Source organism: Gouania willdenowi, chromosome 7, assembly GCF_900634775.1.
Source record: "Gouania willdenowi chromosome 7, fGouWil2.1, whole genome shotgun sequence".
Classification (NCBI taxonomy): Eukaryota; Metazoa; Chordata; class Actinopteri; order Blenniiformes; family Gobiesocidae; genus Gouania; species Gouania willdenowi.
Genome location: NC_041050.1, coordinates 19868618 through 19887621, shown reverse-complemented (window position 1 = coordinate 19887621; position 19004 = coordinate 19868618). Strand labels below are relative to the sequence as shown.

Below are 19004 nucleotides of genomic sequence, written 5' to 3'. Positions count from 1 at the left end.
TTCTGGCATTTTTCCCATTTCTTTGTATATTTATTTCATATTTCTGTATAATGTTTGTATTTGTCTGTTACTGAAATTCAATAAAAAGTGACATAAAAATAAATAAAAAGCCAGTCTCCTCCTTGGTTGAGTCAGGAAGGGCATCAGACGTATTTTACGCATGAAAGCACACACCCAGAAAGGCACAAACGGACTTACTTGTTATATTTTTCCATTCCTTTGCTTATAGCCTAGCTACGTCTCTCTTTTGATATCAGTGAATGTAGAAATGAACAACCACCGAGTGTTTTAGCCAGCGGCCGACAGCCCCGAAATTCTTTCTAGCTCCTACACAGCACCACTCTTACTTTGAAAACAGCAACTTCCGGTTGTAACATGAAGAAAACTTTTTGATTGTCTTCTCGCACTTTTTTTTTGTTTTTTGTTTGTTTGTTTGTTTTGTTTTTAGAAACAAAAAAATTAAAATAAGCCGGTTTAAAAGTTTTGTTTATCCTTTCTCTATCCCGATAAAGAAAAATGCCTTGAATACTAATTTAAATTTTAGAATTCAAAAATAAAAATCCAATAATTATTCCTTTTTTGTTTTTAATATTGCATTTTGAACAAAACATACAATGACCAAAACATACACTGTCCTGAACGAAACAGCTTCATTTTTTTAAAGCTAGATATAGAACCCTAGTGTTAAAAATTCCATGTTTTGTTCTTAAAAAAAAAAAAAAAAAAAAAAAGTTGACTTCCTGTTTCCTGTGACCATGTGGTAAAATTGACCAATTCTTCGCGAGCTGTTGAGCTATTGGCTCGTTCAAATCGGAAACGGTTCAAAAGCCAACGTAAGGCTTTGCGCGGTGCTGGTTTGTCTGGTTTTAGAGGCTGTCGGCTCGGTAAGTGTGTAACAACTAATAGTGTACACGAATTACTCTCGGTATATCCTTAATTGTGTTTTTAAGGTATGTCTGTTAGTATAGCGTCGTTTACCGTGTTTTAGTTTGAGTTCGTTGACTTTAGCTTTGGTTCTTACAGCTAGTTTATGCACAGGATGTGGGAACCTTCTTTGTTGTTTTTGTGTCATGGCATCAATGAAGGCAAACCGCTCTCTGAAAGCATACGATTCAGGAAAACAACCCCTGCTTCACGTAGAGAACGAGTGTTAACATTTAGGCTTGTGGAAGTGTTTCCTGCCAGTTCATTTCCAACCGATGTTAATAATCATACTGTGGCTAAAGCTGTGTTATAAGTACACAAACTGCAATATAGTTTTAATCAATATAACACTTCACTCGTGTGAAAACGTTCTTTGATTTATATTGTATTGATATTAATACGATTATATTTTCCTTAACTTCTCTATCTGTGTTCAGTGACTTCTCTTGTAGGTTCCTGTGTTGCGATCATGGCCGAAATCGACTCAGATCGCTATGAGTTTGATGCCCCGTCTCATGTTGTTGATTTCAAAGAGCTGGAAAGCACACAGAACGACGACAGATGGTTTGGTGAGTTTCTATTATAAATAAAGTAGCTAAAATTGATGTGTCTAATCATTCATAATTCTTTAGTCAGTGTATTGATTAGCAAAATATGAGTTAGATTAAGGTCTACGTGATTTCTCTATTGTTGGGGTTTTCTGTAAATAATTTTAAAGCATTAGTTTGAACACGCGTGGCAATAATTTATTAGTGACACAAACGCCACATTGCTTCATATTTTTATTATAATTTATGTGTACCGTTCAGGTTTTTAAGGGATCACTCCATTTTAAAGAAAACTTTAGACACAGATCAAACAATGCAAGATAAATAAATGGTAAAATATAGAACTTGTAAAATGCATGAAATGGAGGGGGAAAAAAACAGCTATAAACTAGGTAAAAGCCTGAGTCATGACTAGTAGAGACAAGGAGATTTTAACATTTGTGATGACATTGACTTTGCTGCAGTTTCTTCATTTCTTTGACAATTTTTTTTAAATTGTTATTTTCAGAGTATTACAGTGCATACATACATACATACACTTCACATCTGTATTTGTTGCTGTACATCTTGCTCGTAAAATAGCCACAAGATTGATCCTTTTTAAACACAAGACCTCAAAACTCGTTGTTTTTTTTTGTTTTTTGTTTTTAAATTGTTGTTGTTTTTTCCCAAAACAAGGATGTAGAAAAACTAAAAACAATTAAAAAAAAAAAATAGAATTAAATAAAAAAAATTATCCAGAGTTCTACACTTTTCTAGGGAGGCATTCTGATTAGGGGTGCCCTCTCTGATATTGATATCAGCCAGAAAACTAATATTGGATTTTATTGGACTGCATCTACAATTTCTGATATATAGTATATTTATTCAATTTTAGAATACTGTAGATATTATGTTGAAAGGTTAAAATGTAAGTAACCGATTGGTTAATAATAAATGGGTCAGTTTGTCTCATACCTACTGTTGCTGACTATTGTTCTCTGTTTGAGTAACATCACTTGATCAACCTTTTTCTAACATTCCACACTACAAAATAAGACACAAAAGTATGTATGATTTGTGCTGATATTGCATCAGATCAATATCGGTCAATACGCAAGGCTGCAATATCGGATATTGTATCAAAAGTGAAAAAGTTGACTAGGGACTAGGGATGGGAGATATAAACTAAAAAAAATGATCCCGATAATTTCTGGTATTTATCACGATAACGATAAACATCACCATAAATAAAAACTATAAATTAATAAAACAATTCCCGACTTAAAGTGTAAACAGGTTCCTTACAAACACAAATACATGTGAATACATCAACACTAGACACATTAAAAAGGCTACAATAGCTGCTGACTCAAAAGAGTTCATGAGCTAATATTTTATGTAATATATTAGTGCATGTGGGTCACTTAGTGTTATTGTATGTAATTAATTTATTTCCTCACTTAAAATTAAAATATTTTCTTTCAAAACCACATGAAAAGCACAAATTGCATTAGGGTTTTTACTGCTGCTGAATCTTGTTTCATTAATCTGAAAATGAGTTACATAAAGTTTGGTGTAATAATCTCAATAGTTACATTAGTCTAATGGGACCAGCTTTGTCTTGTGGACACGTGAAATATGATCAAAGAATAGTGACATTACTTTTTATGCTGACATTTATTTCACACAACGCGTGACATGTTTAGCTTTTATCCTTCCATACAGGTGTTAAATCTGACCATAAACAAACTGATGGCTCTCTGTGGCTTTATGACAGTCAGACGTGTTCTTTTTACTTGGTCTATTATTCCTTATATGGAATGGTTAGCATTAGCTTTTAGCCCAGTCTGTGTGTCGATGGGTTAGCTTAGCATAGTTAGCTTTAGTTGAGTTTCCAGTTGATAATTGTTGCTACAGGTTCATCTCTGTACCTGTGTTTGTGGGAACTTTGGGTGGATCTGATTGAGGAACTTGGATAGGTTCACTTTGTTAAATAGTTGTCTGGTCTTAACCAAGTAGCGGTCCATAATGTATCGCAGCACGGCAGCTTCAGGTAGCTGTGACGAGCACCGGCGTCTGTGTGTGTGAGGGCGGGAGCGTGAACGGCAGTGCGAAGCTGCCGTAAACGGCGCTCCGCTCCACCGAATATTAAGTTGTTGACAACAAACTTGTGGGCAATTTTGGCCTCTGAAACAAGGTTTTTAAGGGCATTCTTGGCTAAATTGAGGGGCAAATGGCCAGTGGCCCTCGCTAATTTCCGACATGGGCATTTATTGTTTCTATCGTGGAATGACATATTCTTACCGGTGAGAATGTTTTTGAAGATATATCGTGAGCGGCGATATATCGCACATTTTTAATCGGGACATCTCTAATTCTGATAGTTTTATGGTGTCGTCTTGCGACACAACAGGCAAGCGCACTGTTTTCTATATCTAATGACAGAGACAACCTGTATTTCTTGTCTGTCAGTCCTATTCCCACTATTTTTCATCGTATTTGTAAAGGAAACCCATTTTGTCCACATCCTTGTAAATTAAGTGAACAAGTCTTTTTTTTTTTTTTTTTTCCTTCATTTAATTTCTTTGCCAAATTCTAAAGCAGCTTCATGTTGGTTGGTTTGAACTCAGGCTTTGTATCATCAGTAGTCTCATGATTTGATTTCGACTATCATGCCAGCAATTCGATTCCACAATGCAAAATGTCGTTTCATCCTCCATTTCATACATTGCTGCACGTGGTTACTTTTTTGTCAGTGAATACAAGCAGTCAGATCAGTATGATCTGCCTTCTTATTCAGAAAGTGCTTCAAATTTAATAGCAAATGTCTTCATTGCATTGTAAATCAAAATAAGCTTCCTAGGTCACATGTCCCTGTATTGGTGTGAATTTCTATCCTCAAATCAATGTATCTCTTCTGCAGTTTGAGCTGCTGCTTCTAGTGTAGTGTTTGTACTGAAAAGGCACTGAGTTGATCACAGCAGATAATACCAGCAGTCTGATGGTGCCAAGCTCCAGCTTTTCTTCAGGCAAGTCATTAGGCCGGGGTACGTCCTGGACAGGGTGCTAGGCAGCAGATAAATATAAAATTAAAAAAAAAAAATGGAATTTAGATTGATTTTATAGGGCCCTAACTTTTGTTTCTCTACCTCTGTTAAAACAAATTTCCTGCAGTCCTTCAAACAAGCCATTCTTAATCTTGTGTGTGTATAAGACATGGTAGAATTCAAAGTTATGTTCATGTTTGAAGAGTAGTACTTTTTGAGTGCCACTTTAAAATTACTCTGATTGACATCACAAGAAGAGATTGCCTGAAAGGGTTATTCACAGAGAAAAGCGGTCTTGAGCATTGTTGGAAGAGTGTATTGTATAATAATTTAAGTACATATTAAAATATATATAACTATATAAGGTATTTGTATCTTTAAACTTTTTGTTTCCTAATATAAATAGCATGCAACCAAAGACATTTTTTTATTTATTAGAAAAACAGGCTGAGGGAGCAGCATGCCCCCTGATCACACCTCAAAAACCCAATGGCTTCACAGTGAGTGAGAAACCTGAGGAAATTGCACCATGTCAAAATCCAACGGCTGGAAATGCAGGTATGTTTTTTCTGCTTATATATTTACAGTATCTGTATTACAGTAGTGTTTGACATAATGTCAGTGTCTGATCAAATTCAAGGCTCCAGCATGCCTGCAAGTCCACCTTCAAACATTGTCACATCGTGGGGTGGGGAAAAGTCTGGTAAACAGGGTGCTCGGCCAAAACGGAGGACTGTCAATCAACTCCCTGTGCAACCACGCAGGTATTGTCTGTTTTTTTCTGTGTAAGGTTGTGGAATTATAATAAAAATGATGAGACTGAGTATAAGATTTTAACTGGGTTTTTCTCCCCCTCAGGGTTTCTAAACGTAAAACCGTGATCGATGCACCATCTGCTCCACCTTTAAAAAAGCAAAAAGAGTGAGTAATAAGTGCCTCTGATTTACCATTTCAAAATGTCCACATTTCCATTTCAGTTTACTGCATTTGTTTTGGTTTCCAGTTCATTGTCTTTCTCTAATGAGTTATTACACTTCCCTAGAATCGTACCAAACATGCTTAATATGGTTATTTGAACTATTTTTTAAATAAATTTAATATTTCTATGCTTCAGGTGTGCACTAGGAGTGTGACAATATCTCAATACGACGATATTTTGCAATGTTTCGTCTAGCGAGATGTTATCGGTGCCAAACATCGATTTATTTTAATTCCTTTTACACAAATTAAGTATTGGGCGCTATAAAATCCACGTTAATGGAATCGTGGACGAAATCAAATGGACAGAATCAACATGAAATGTGTCACCGTGAGAAGGAACTTTTTTTTTTTTGGTTATATATATATATATATATATATATGGGGAATACATGTTACTGGGGAGCGCTTATTAGGCGCGCCACCCTCCTCCTCCCGTCTTGGCTGCATTAAACAGGGCCTAAACCACCTGAATCCGAATGGAAACTGCCAAAAAAACTACGCAAATCATCACTGACTCCTAAATACAGAGCCCACCAGTGCCTGCTTAACTTTAATGTGCCTCTGAAACTCCATCCGTTTCTCGTGTAGAACAGCAGCGCTCTGTGCAGCTTCACCTGCTCAGTGTGTTAACATCTCATCAGAGTTATAGAAGATCCGTGGGAAAAGTTGCATGTTGTTGTGGATGAGACCATCATTGCCAGGGTAATGTACTGACTAAAATGTTTATTTTCATATGCAGTGAAATTTTCCAGTTTTCATAAAACAGGTGAATTCTGCTTATTAAGCAGCACTGATAAGTGTCCATGTTTACGGAGAAGTTGATAATACTAGCACTGAAAGGAGTATTTTCTGCATTCATTTTGTTTTTAATGATTTAAAGATAATTTGCACAAACATCACACACCAATATTTTGGTAAAGCATTATTTTATATCAGTCTTCCCTTAAAGACTTAAACATGACACAAGGACATGTGACTAGTTGTGGTCAGTGCGTGTTAAGAAGAGCCACTGTGCAGTATACACTTTGTTTTACTTGCCTGTCATTCATGTGAAATTGACTGACAACGTTTTGTAATTCCTGTGAAATGGATTCAATGCAGTAGGTAGATTCTCAATTTCCCAAGTGACAGATATCGTGATTGCGTGATCACGGATTAAATTTCCCGCGTTATATTGATTATCGCTGTATCGTGATATCGTTATTGCGGGCAAAAATTATCGTGGTATATCGTATTGTGAGGTACCTGGCGATGCCCAGCCCTAGTGTGCACTGATAGACATTAAGCCACCTGTTTCTATACAGAAATATTGTGAAAATGTGTCAAATTTCAAAAATTTATAACCGAGGTATGAATTTCTGAAATTACAATTATGAGTTTTATCCAGAAATGGTAAATCCATCCAGTTCCCCTCTAAATTTTAATGGAATCTTCCTTGGTGGAAGTTCCAAAATGATTCCATTTTAGGAAGTGAATTCTGTGATGTCTTTTCTGTACCATTAGGGTTGGTCACCAAGATCCGGTTCCTAATATCTAATTTTGATTAATTTTTTTTCCTAGATATCCGCACTAGTTTGTTTCTGCGGTTTGTAGTACTCTGCCTGGCTTGCTCTGTTTGTTTACGTGAGGTTTGTATAAAGGTGTTCACACTGAACGGGATTGTTGCGACTTCAGTCACCTCAATATAGTGGCGCTTTTTGTCACTTCATCGCTCCAGTGATGCGATGTCCAGGGAACAGAATCAGTGTGTGTGTCTGCTGAGCTGCTGACAGGAGAGAGAGCGCGCTGATCACTTTTCTCCGGCCGTATCATAGACGGTGCCGCTTTTACGGTTTAAATTATCAATTTATGGAATTACCAAAGAATGAGTTCACCCAGAATATAGGCTTATTCAAGAAGGCAACAGCTTTAATTTTGCCTCGGTAAATTGAGGAAGTGTAGTACAGCCCTCCGCTGCAGCCGTCTCTCTGTAGCGGGAGGGAGGGGCTGCTGCCTCGGCTCTACAGACGGTAACGGCCTGGGGATTTATTGCTTGAAGTCTCTTTAAAAAGTTAAAATTTTTCCATTTTGAGTGACTCGGTCGCACGGGACCTAGTTGCCAGAATCTTCCTGAACAAGAACTGTTGATTGATTTTTCACATGACTGCTCCAGGGTTTGATTTTGTTTCACATCTATCTGGGCTGTAGCTTTTTGTTTTTTAGACTGCTGCCAACTTGTTTGTAGTTTTATTTCAGCAAGTTACAGTTTTACAGAAACAGTTGGGGACCTTTGTAATTTAATACCCTAGCTACAGTACAGCAGCCAAATGAAACTGTACTAAGTGAATTAATAAAAATGACCTGTGTAAAGGCTTTTTCAAATGAAAAAATTCTCCTGTGACATCTGTGACCTGTTGACCTGCGCAACTCAAAGAATCGGAATCGAGAATAGTTTAGAACAGGATTCGAAATTGAAAATCGGATTCATTAAAATCCAAACAATGCCGCACCCTGTATACCATAGGTATCAGAGGCCCTAACAATGAGTTTTTCTGTTAATATTTATTATAATTTCTTTGGCACAATGTGTTAAATGTGTCACTAAATGTTTTAGATTATAAGCTTGTTTATTGTTGGATAATTGCAAATCTAGCCATACTCTACTTTTTTCTTGTTTTTGCTATTAAAATAAATGACTACACAGAGAAAACCCATGCACACTCTGCACGTGCTTATTGTGACACTCTTGGGTAAATTGTATAATTTTAAATACTTGTGGATTTTGATTTGGCTCCCTAAGGCCCTGCACATCTGAAGAAAAGGAACTTGAACGTATTAAAGTCCTCCAGGAAGAGGTGGCTCTGCATCGCAAGAAGAATGAAGCTAGCTACAAAATAGCTCTGGCTGGCAGTGAGTACATCCTAGATCTTTAAGTACCAAAAAACAAAGATTGACTAGAGAACAATATTTAAGTGTGAGTATAAACATGTACTGTAAAAGTTCTTGAATATTCACATCCATGCAACAACCCAAATATGCTGATCACGATCAAATAAAGGGCCTAAAGATGTGATGACCGCAACCAATGTAGCATTCCGAGTCATTTGAAGTGTTTGTATTTTCAAAGTAACCTTTGCAAAATCCTTGTCTCTCTCCAGATCCACCTCCAAAGAAAATGATCCTCTCAGCAACTGTACCTCAGGACTTTCATTTTAATACTGATAGCCGTGTTAAGGCTTCTTCATCTGCTACATCTCACAAAGTCGTAGACTTCATCAGTCAGCTCCGCAAACCTTCCTCCCCAGTAAGTAGTTTGTATGTACGAACTGCACATGTATGTGTATAAATAACATATACATGGCCAGAACACAACCGTCTACACGTCTGCAAGAACCTTGCAGTTAGTGCATGAGAGAATAGGGTACCTAAAGCTTAATGCATTTCCGCTCAAGCTTTCAGAGACTAAAGATTTTTGCTGTTTTTTAGAAACATGGTGGGAGACTTGGATATAACATTTTCATGTTTACAAAGTAACTTAATGGGATTACATTTAAACACTAAGACTGTGAAATTGTTTCTTTTTTCAGGCAAAGGCCAGGAAAGGTGCAACAGTGCCAAAACCGTTCAACTTGTCCCGAGGCATCAGACAAAAGGCAGATGAGTCGACTGCCTACGTGCCCATGGCTCAAAGGATAGAGCAGTTTCAGAAGCAAACCCCTGATCGTTATCATGTTCAGAGTCGCAAAGCTCATGATAGAGGTAAAGAAATATACAGTGTACATCAGCAATGTAGACTGTTCTCCTGAATGGTTATCTTTTGACAGGACCTTCTTCAATAAAACAAGATCATTTAAAGCTCACCCATCCTCATTCACCACAACTGATGACCCGTCAGAGAAGACGCACAGTCGCCATTAAAAGCTGTTCCGAGTTGGAGGCTGAAGAGCTGGAGAAACTTAAGAAGTGAGACCCTTTTTGACCCATTCTTTAATGCAGATCTTCTCGAGAGCAGTGATGTTTTGGGGCTGTTGCTAGGCAACACAGACTTTCAACTCCCTTCACAGATTTTCTATTGGGTTGAGGTCTGGAGACTGGCTAGGCCACTCCAGGACCTGGAAATGCTTTTTACAGAGCCACTCTTGTGTTTAGGATCATTGTCATGTTGAAAGATCAGCCACGTGTCATCTTCAATTCTCTCACTAATTGAAGGAGGTTTTTGACCAAAATCTTATGACACGTGACCCCATTCATCCTTTCCTTAATACGGAGCAGTCGTACTGTTGCCTTTGCAAAAAAGCAGCCCTAAAGCATTATGTTTCCACCCACATTTTACGCAGTCGGTATGGTGTTCTTGGGATGCAACTCAGCATTCTTCTCCCTCCAAACATGGCAAGTGGCCTTTATACCAAATAGTTCTATTTTGATCTCATCTGACAACATGACTTTCTTCCTATCCTCCTCTGGATCATCCAGATGTTCACTGGCAAACTTTAGACGGGCCTGGACATTTGCTGGCTTAAGCAAGGGGACCTTTGGGGCCTTGCATGGTTTTAATCCATGATGACATAGTGTTACTAATGGTAATCTTTGTTACTGTGGTCCCAGCTCTCTTCAGGTCATTGACCAGTTCCCCCCGTGTGAGATCTTGCATGGAGCTCCAAGACAGCCCCAAGATTGTCAGTGATCTTGTATTTCTTCCAATTTCTAAAAATGTCTTCAACCTTTGATCTCTTCTCACCAACGGTTTGCCTATTGTAGATTGACTGATCCCAGACTTGTGCAGGTTTCCAATTTTGTCTCTGGTGTCCTTGGACAGCCCTCTAGTTTTTGCCATGGTGGAGGTTGGAGTCTGTTTGAAGGTGTTTTTTTATACAGATAAGTTGAAACGGGTGCCATTAATACAGATAAGGAGTGGAGGATAGAAGAGCTTCTTAACTCATTCAGTGCCAGCCATTTTCAAAATTTCTACCCCCAGTGCCAGCCGTTTCAGAGCAATTGACTAATTTTTAAAGACCCATAGAATATTTTGTACTATGACAATCTGAATTCTGATACCAGATTCTGAAAGATTAAAGTCTCACAGTTGAATAGAGGCAAGTTTCACACAAATCGCCAGTTAGTGACAAAAAGCTGAGAAAAACGGCTTTTTAATGAAAAAACTTTAGTGACTTTGAAGCAATTTTTTTTGCTTTAGGGACACCTCAACATTGTTTCCTTATATAAAACAACACTGAGACCAGGTTTTGATGGCAAAATGTTTATACTTTGCTATCTGGGTCAGAGTTGAATGGATTTTTTTACTGTATTTTGGCCATCCTCCAAGTTGCTCCTCCCGTCAGCCTGCACAAACGCAACTTCCTCCTCCTCCCGGACATTCCGAGTGTCACCGCTCTCCCCGTTTTTTGATTGTTTTCTCTTATCGCCACACTCTCCAATACTTGACTGAGTTCCATACATGCTCTGGTCCAGTGTGAGCTGCTGGGAACTTCAGCATAAACTCTCGTAGCCACATTTTGTGTCTCGTAAACTCATTTCCTCTGCCTCTAAACTCTGTCCATCATGGATGATCTCTCATCCAAACATGTGCTGCTATCTGGTTCACAGTTGTGGTACTGTGAGCTGCTGGATACTTCACAATATCACTCCGTAGCACCATAATCTCCCTCGTCCCTGCTTCTCCCTCCTTAGCTAATGGTAGCGTCAGTGGCTAATCTCACATCCAAAGGTGTGCTGCTGCCACCTTCAGGGCACAGTTGGTTACTACATCACCCTACAGCTTAGCTATTGATGAGGGACCTCCGCCAGGGTGTATTCTAGTAATCCCCGGGAAAAAACGTAATTGACGTAAAAGTACGTCAATGGCACTGAACGTATGGATTTGAAATGACGTCAATGGCACTGAATGAGTTAAAGAAGAAGTAACAGGTTTGTGCGAGCCAGAATTCTTGTTTTAAGCAAGAATTTACATATAAATTCTTTCAAAATCATACAATGTAATTTCCTGGGGTTTTTTTCACAATCTGTCTCTCAGTTGAAGTGTACCTATGATGAAAATTACAGACCTCATCTTTTTAAGTGGGATAACTTGCACAATCGGTGGTTGACAAATACAAGTGGAATGAAATGGTATTTAGTGCCTCCTGAAAGATTTGTCTACTTTTAATAATATAAATCAGAATTTGGCAGTAAAGATGGGCAGATAATGGGTTTAGTTTTTTTCAGGGCTGATATTGATTATTAGAAGTCAGAGGTCGATAAAGTTACTTAAAAAGTAAAACTGAAAATGTTGGCATCTCTCCAGGACTTCGTTTAAATGCATTTGTGTTTGTTTTTCAAACAACTTTTCAGATTTGCAACACAAATGTTTGCTGTTGACATAAACGATTGCCAACTGCCCCTTTTCTTGTGATCATCTTCCGTGTATGTAAACGGCTGCTTTTTGTCGCACTAGTATTTTAACGCAAATTGAACTTTAAAATAAGACTATCGTCTTTTTCTGTATCACCTAAAATGCTTTTGATTTTGTTGACATTAACTTATACGAAAACCTTTTGTCCACGGCCCTTTATTCTGTGACTAGTAACTAGTGATTAATGTAAATTAAAAAATTGACAACAAAAATTTAAATCTGTTTGATCAACTGACGTGTACAAACCTGACGTAAAAGATGACACTGGTTGGCCGGAGAAGCTGGTTTATAACCTCAATGCTTTGTTTCCTTTTTAAACCAATGAAATATCTTAACTCAAATTTAAGATTTGTCTATCTTTCTGACTAAGTGACTTCACCCCGCCCTCTGGTGTAGTGGCAGAAACAATCTCTTAATATGCAATATTTACATTTCTTAAGAACATTTAAATTTTCAGTTTTGTGCCCTGACCGCCCTGTGAAATAACATTCTACCTGTAATGTATGTTAGCACTAGTGTTAAGGTTGAGGGTGGTACATGCAGGTTGCAAGTAATTTGTTCAAATATTCAGAAAATAAACAGCTTGTGAAAAACATGGTTCTGTAATGCCTTTGTTTTAACAGGCCATAGACATATTTTTTTTATTATACAAGAGTATTAATGCCTTTAAATGACTTAACACATTGTATCATTTTACAAAATCTATTACGGTATAACAAACAGAAGTTATTAAAGAAAACACAGGGTTCCTGCGGATCCTTAAAGTCTTAAGGCATTAAGTTCATGAATCTCGCCTGTTTTTTTTTTTTTTTGTTGTTGTTTTTTTTTAATGTATTTTACTGTCATTTTGTGTTTACTTTGAGAGCCGCAGTTGCACGTCTGCACTAGTCACTGGATAAAATGGACCCTAACCCTATGTGATTGATGTGGCATTTTTCCCCCAATTGTTTTAGCTGTGAAGTTGGTTTTAAATGTAATTTCAAATGCCAATAAAGAGGAAATTTAGTTTGACTAAAGCTGTAGGAACCCTGCAACAAATCCACTAAAATGAGACTAAAACTAATTTTCACTGACTACATTTTAATTATAAAACCAGAACAACTAAAATGTAATTTAACTAAATCCAGTCTTTGAGTGACTAAGACTAATATGTAATAAAAATAAATCTTGTCAATATTTACAATGTTAAAATACACTTTTTGATACATAGTGACTCTTGATAAATCACACAGGCCTACCCACAACCATCGTTCTGGTTAGTGTATTAAGAAGAAGAAAAACAAGATTTCTATTGTGCATCGTCATTTTGACAAAAAATATTGACATAGTCCACATTGCCCCGCCCTTCCTTTTACCAATATGTCAATCGCTAGCCCCCAAGCATCATTAGCTGAAGAAACATGGGTAGAAACACCAGGGAGAGAATTTCTGCTCTGTACAGTGTTGTCTGTTCCTTTAAATTGACATATTTTTGGGGGTAAATATTTTGTGCTCATTTACATACAAAACAAACTGACAGATTGGAATTTTAGATTTACAACTGTTTTATCACCTCCTTTACAATGGTGCCATCTAAAGAAGATGTTGTGGCCAGTTGTTTTCCTCTCGTCATTGTGATTACTTATTGATCTTTATTTTAGACACAAACTCAAGCCAGTGAAGCTGAACAAGAAGATTCTGATCAGTGCTGAGCCCCTTAAAAAGCCAGCTGCAAAGGATTTCACGGTTCCTGAAGCCTTTGAAATGGAGATTGAAAAAAGGCTCCAGGACAGACAGACCAGTAAGAGGGATCGGGAAGGGGAGGAGAAGCCCTACAACTTCAGGGCCAGGCCCGTCCCCAAAGAGGTCCTGGAAGGGGTCATTGTGAGTGTAATGTTCTCATAACAAACATTTGATGAGCATCTTGATCTATTGGCTTATTCTTGATTATCACTTCATCAGGGGCTTCCAGCAAAGAAAGTTGCACAGACTACTGTTCCAGAGTCACCAGCTTTCGCTCTCAAAAATAGAGTTCGTGTTGACCGCAAGGTAGAGGAGGTAAGGAGATGCTTTTTCCATTGCTGAATAAATCTGTGGTTCTACCTTTCACACATTGACATTCATTTAAATGAAATTAGATGTTTGTGCTAAGTTGTTTTTGTTTGGATTAGGCCAAACCTCCCTCACCAATCAAGGCCCTCCCAGCACCTCCTGTTCGCCCACCCTTGGAGATCCGGCCTGTAGAGAATCACCATATCGAAGTGTGTCCTTTCTCCTTCGAACAGAGAGAACGAGAGAAACTGGCCTTGAAAGAGAAGAGGCTGGAAGAGAAGCAGAATGAAGAGGTACAGTTTCATTCTATTAGCTATGCTGTAGGACACACCTGTGGCTGTGAATGAACATGGTCTTGTGTCCAGGTCCCACAGTTTAAAGCCCAACCGCTGCCAAACTTTAAAACTGTGGTGCTACCTGAAAAGAAGAAGCTGGAGCCCACCAAACCTGAACCCTTCAAACTGCTCATAGATGAGCGGGGAGCCATGAAGAGCAGCAACTGGGAACAGATGGTAATGCTGGTGGTTTTTATATTTCATTGTGTGGTGCTTTAGCGTCAACGCTCGCTGTGTTTCCTGCAGGTGAAAGAAGAGCAGAAACATCAAGAGGATGCAGCCATTTTCAAAGCAAGGCCCAACACGGTCACTCATAAAGTGCCTTTTCGTCCCATAAAGGACAACAGGCCTGCAGTGGGTGAGTTCCACATGTCACTTACCTTACCTGAAGCACTCTTCAGGTTTATGCAGTCAATAAGAAATGTTCTGCAACTTGGGTGTTTATGTTGTGATATATCTGGTAGTGATGGTAAACGTGACTGAAGTTAACACAAATAATATTGATATCATTCACCTCGCAGCCAGTAAAAAAACTGTCAAAGTCCTGCTGTGTTATGTTTCTTTACTACCAGATATGTCCAGCTTTATGTAACTAACTATTGTCTGTTTTCCCAAATGTCATCTATCGATGTTTGAGAAGGCATGAATTCTTCCACAGCTGTGGAGCCATTTGAGCTGGCAACAGAGCGACGTGCTCGTGAGTGGCAGGAGTTTGAGCAAATGGCCTGTGAGAAGGAGGCGTTGAGGCTGCGCAGAGAAGCAGAGCGGAAATGGGAGGAGGAGCAGGCTGAGAAGGAGGAGATCGCCAGGCTGCGCCAAGAACAGGTAAACTGTTGGAACATGGATATTTAATCACACACACATAACTGCAACTCTACAGATTTTCATGAAATGTGATGCTCCACAATGGGAATTTATTTATTTTCTGAACTCAACGCTCAAACACACAATTTATGGTTTTATAATCTTTACTTTTCATTGCACAAATGGAACAGAATTGGATGCAATCCTGGTGCAAACAGAATAAATTAATATTGGAGGGCTTTTTTTTTTTTTTTTTTCTAAGGAACATTTACGAGGCAATTTGTGGATCTGGTTGAGCACAGAGCGAAGGATAAGCAGACACTGCGTATAACTAATAATGTACATATACAGTGGGGCAAAAAAGTATTTAGTCAGCCACCAATTGTGCACGTTATCCCACTTAAAAAAAAATGAGAGGCCTGTAATTTTCATCATACCTCGACCATGAGACAAAATGAGAAGAAATAAAATCAGAAACTCACGTAGGATTTTTAATGAGTAAGTAATTTATTTATAAAGTGCTTTTTGCAAATAAAATCACAAATTGCTGTACAGAGCTGTGGTGAAAATACAAGTACAACATCAAAATAGAATAATAAAACATGGGTGCATATACAACATAAATGGAAAATAAAAAAGTGTCCACACAGTTAAGCTCCCGGAGAGACTGGTGCAGGTTATTCCAGAGTCTGGAGGCCACAGTCTGGAACGCCAGGTCTCCTCGGGTTTTAAATTTCATTTTTTGCATCTTTAGGAGACCCTGGTCTGAGGACCGCAGGCTTTGCCCTGAAGTGTAGGGGCACAACAAGTCCGTGATATATTGAGGGGCCTGACCATGTAATGCTCGGAACATAAGAACTAAGATTTTGTATTCTATTTAAAACTTAACTGGAAGCCAGTGCGGAGCAGAAAGAATGGGGGTGATGTGGGATGTTCTGGGAGCACCAGTTAAAAGTCTGGCAGCAGCGTTCTGAACGATCTGGAGTCTGTTAAGGGTCGACTTTTTAAAACAAGTAAAAACAGAATTACAATAGTCAATGCGTGATGATATAAATGTGTGTATGACCAGTTCCAGAGCCGATTTTGATAACAGACATTGACAGATAAAAACAACCCCAAGGTTTCTGAGGCTGGTTTTAACAGATGAGCCCAGATCACCAAGGGAGTTTTTAATCAGAGGGATGTTTTTATCAGGAGCAATGATCAGAGTTTCTGTTTTGTTTGAATTTATCTGGAGATAATTTGATGACAACCAGTTTTTGATACAGCATATACAATCTAAGAACACAGATAAAAAGTGAAACTCTGAGTCTTTAAAGGAGCAGTACAACTAGATATCGTCAGCATAAAAATAATAAAACACATTTTTAAAACCACGGATCAACTGACCAAGAGGCATCAGATACAATAAAAACAAAACGGGCCCCAGAACAGAGCCCTGGGCTACTCCACATGACAGGTTGGACATATTAGACATCGCATCACTAGAAACCTTCAGAAGAGCAGTTTCAGTGGAGTAGATTGGCCTAAAGCCAGATTGATATAAAAATCATGCTGTTCCATGTCCAGGCCAGCTGGATTTATTTGCAAATTAGGGTGGGAAAATAAGTATTTGGGCTGTAACAAAAGTTCATCTCAATACTTTGTAATGTACCCTTTGTTGGCAATGACAGGTCAAATGTTTTTTGCAAGTCTTCACAAGGTTTTCACACACTGTTGCCGGTATTTTGGCCCATTCCTCCATGCAGATCTCCTCTAGAGCTGTGATGTTTTGGGGCTGTCGCTAGGCGACACGGACTTTCAACTCCCTCCAAAAATTTTCTATGGGGTTGAGATCTGGAGACTGGCCAGGCCACTCCAGGACCTTGAAATTCTTCTTACGAAGCCACTCCTTTGTTGCCCGGGCGATGTGTTTGGGATCATTGTCGTGCTGAAAGACCCAGCCACGTTTCATCTTCATTGCCCTTGCTGATGGAAGGAGGTTTTCACTCAAAATCTCACGATACATGGCCCCATTCATTATTTCCTTTACATGGATCAGTCGTCCTGGTCCCTTTGCAGAGAAACATCCCCAAAAGCATGATGTTCCAACCCCCATGCTTTACAGTAGGTATGGTGTTCTTACTCCTCCAAACACGACAAGTTGAGTTTTTACCAAAAAGTTGTATTTTGGTTTCATCTGACCATATGACATTCACCCAATCCTGTTCTGGATCATCCAAATGCTCTCGAGTAAACTTCAGATGGGCCCAGACATATACTGGCTTAAGCAGGAGGACACGTCTGGCACTGCAGGATTTGAGTCCCTGGCGGCGTAGTGTGTTACTGATGGTAGCCTTTGTTACTTTGGTCCCAGCTCTCTGCAGGTCATTCACTAGGTCCCCTCGTGTGGTTCTAGGATTTTTGCTCACCGTTCTTGTGATCATTTTGACCCCACGGGGTGAGCCCCAGATCGAGAGAGATTATTAGTGGTCTTGTATGTCTTCCATTTTCTAATAATTGCTCCCACAGTTGATTTCTTCACACCAAGCTGCTTACCTATTGCAGATTCAGTCTTCCCAGCCTGGTGCAGGTCTACAATTTTGTTTCTGGTATCCTTTGACAGCTCTTTGGTCTTGGTCATAGTGGAGCTTGGAGTGTGACTGTTTGAACTTGTTATCAGTATAAAAGACACCTGTCCACAACCTCAAACAGGTGCCATTAATACAGGTACCCAGTGGAGGACAGAGGAGCCTCTTAAAGAAGAAGTTACAGGTCTGTGAGAGCCAGAAATTTGTAGGTGATCAAATACTTATTTTACCAAGGGATTTACCATTTAATTCATTAAAAAACCTACAATGTGATTTCCTGGATTTTCTTTTTCTCATTTTGTCTCATAGTTGAGGTATACATACAGTATGATAAAAAGATGAGGCCTGTAATTTTCAAGTGGGAGTACACTCTTAAAAAAAAAAAAAAAAAAATTATAAATGTACCTTATTTAAAATAGTTTGAGCAAATTTGGGTTTCAGTTGAGTGTGTAGGTAACTGCATTTTCTTTCGGCCCCTCAGCTTTAGATTTCTCGTACATCAACTCAAGATGTTAAATACTTATTTAAATCTACAGCATCACCGAAAAAAGAAAGTTTTATCAATTTAGACTTTATTTAGCTTAGAAGATTGTCATGATGCATATTTGTGCTGAAATAATAAATGTAGCCTTTGTCAGTAAATGCATGGCTTTGCTTCTACAATTTATTGATCTATTGTGTCCAACAGGTCCACAAGGCTCAGCCAATCAGACACTATAAACCAGTGGCAGTGAAGAAAAGTGAAGTTCCTCCCACTGTTCCAGAGTCGCCAAACTTCTCTGATCGTTTCCGTTGTTGATCTGACAACACTCTGAAGATTATTTTTAAATGTTTTATGCTTTTCAGTCTGTTTTTATCTATCTTCTCCTTCCCAACAGCTGTGTGAGTCAAGAAGGAACTTCCTCTAATAGCATGTTTTATTTCTATGCTTAGTTTAAAGTTAACATTGTTCATTTTCTAACATGTTTTTATGACTTATCTGAAGTAAAGGTTATATTACACTGTGGAGCATTTATCTCGTCTTTTTCTCTCATTTTCAGTTTGAATCATTCAGGATATAAATACAGATAGGATGCCAACAAAGCTGAAATCTAATCATTGGCACTTTCCTGAAAATGTTGTTTTAGTCCATGCCCGTCTTTGCTTTTATTTGCAGGTCTGGAGTTTGTTCCTTCTTTAGGAGCCATTTTTTTTCTAATCTCACCTGGATTAAAGTCCTTCTGGAGCTGGAATGAAAAATGCCTTCTCAATGAAGACAATAGTGTGCATAAGATTCTATACAGTAAAAATTATATTTATTTCTTGCAACATAGTAAACCAGCATGTTGGCAGTTAAATACATTTTCCCCACACAAATAAAATCTATATTTTCTTCCAGAATAGTGTTTTAGTTT

At 38.4% G+C, this 19004-nt stretch overlaps 1 protein-coding gene across 4 annotated transcripts; it reads left to right on the top strand.

The window, feature by feature from the left end:
* Positions 1 to 755: 755 nt before the first annotated feature.
* Positions 756 to 18641, top strand: tpx2 (TPX2 microtubule nucleation factor). Of its 4 annotated transcripts, none has more exons than XM_028453254.1 (16): positions 756 to 884; positions 1362 to 1493; positions 4940 to 5059; positions 5124 to 5265; positions 5360 to 5422; positions 8262 to 8371; positions 8620 to 8765; positions 9049 to 9220; positions 9286 to 9424; positions 13511 to 13733; positions 13812 to 13907; positions 14021 to 14194; positions 14267 to 14413; positions 14483 to 14594; positions 14895 to 15061; positions 18299 to 18640. In XM_028453254.1, the coding sequence occupies exons 2-16, from the start codon at positions 1394 to 1396 to the stop codon at positions 18407 to 18409; spliced, it is 2022 nt and encodes a 673-aa protein (XP_028309055.1). In that variant the 5' UTR covers positions 756 to 884; positions 1362 to 1393; the 3' UTR covers positions 18410 to 18640. The 4 variants fall into 4 exon arrangements, with proteins under 4 accessions (XP_028309055.1, XP_028309054.1, XP_028309053.1 ...); XM_028453253.1 differs by having other exon boundaries at positions 5142 to 5265; positions 14877 to 15061; positions 18299 to 18638; XM_028453252.1 differs by having other exon boundaries at positions 14877 to 15061; positions 18299 to 18638.
* The last annotated feature ends 363 nt before the right edge of the window (positions 18642 to 19004 follow it).

Bases quoted from the DNA above. Each gene is read 5' to 3' on its own strand.
- tpx2 (XM_028453252.1), top strand. From the start codon at position 1,394: ATGGCCGAAATCGACTCAGATCGCTATGAGTTTGATGCCCCGTCTCAT. The intron at 1,494-4,939 runs GTGAGTTTCTAT...TTTATTTATTAG, and splicing joins GAACGACGACAGATGGTTTG to AAAAACAGGCTGAGGGAGCA. The intron at 15,062-18,298 runs GTAAACTGTTGG...TGTGTCCAACAG, and splicing joins CCAGGCTGCGCCAAGAACAG to GTCCACAAGGCTCAGCCAAT.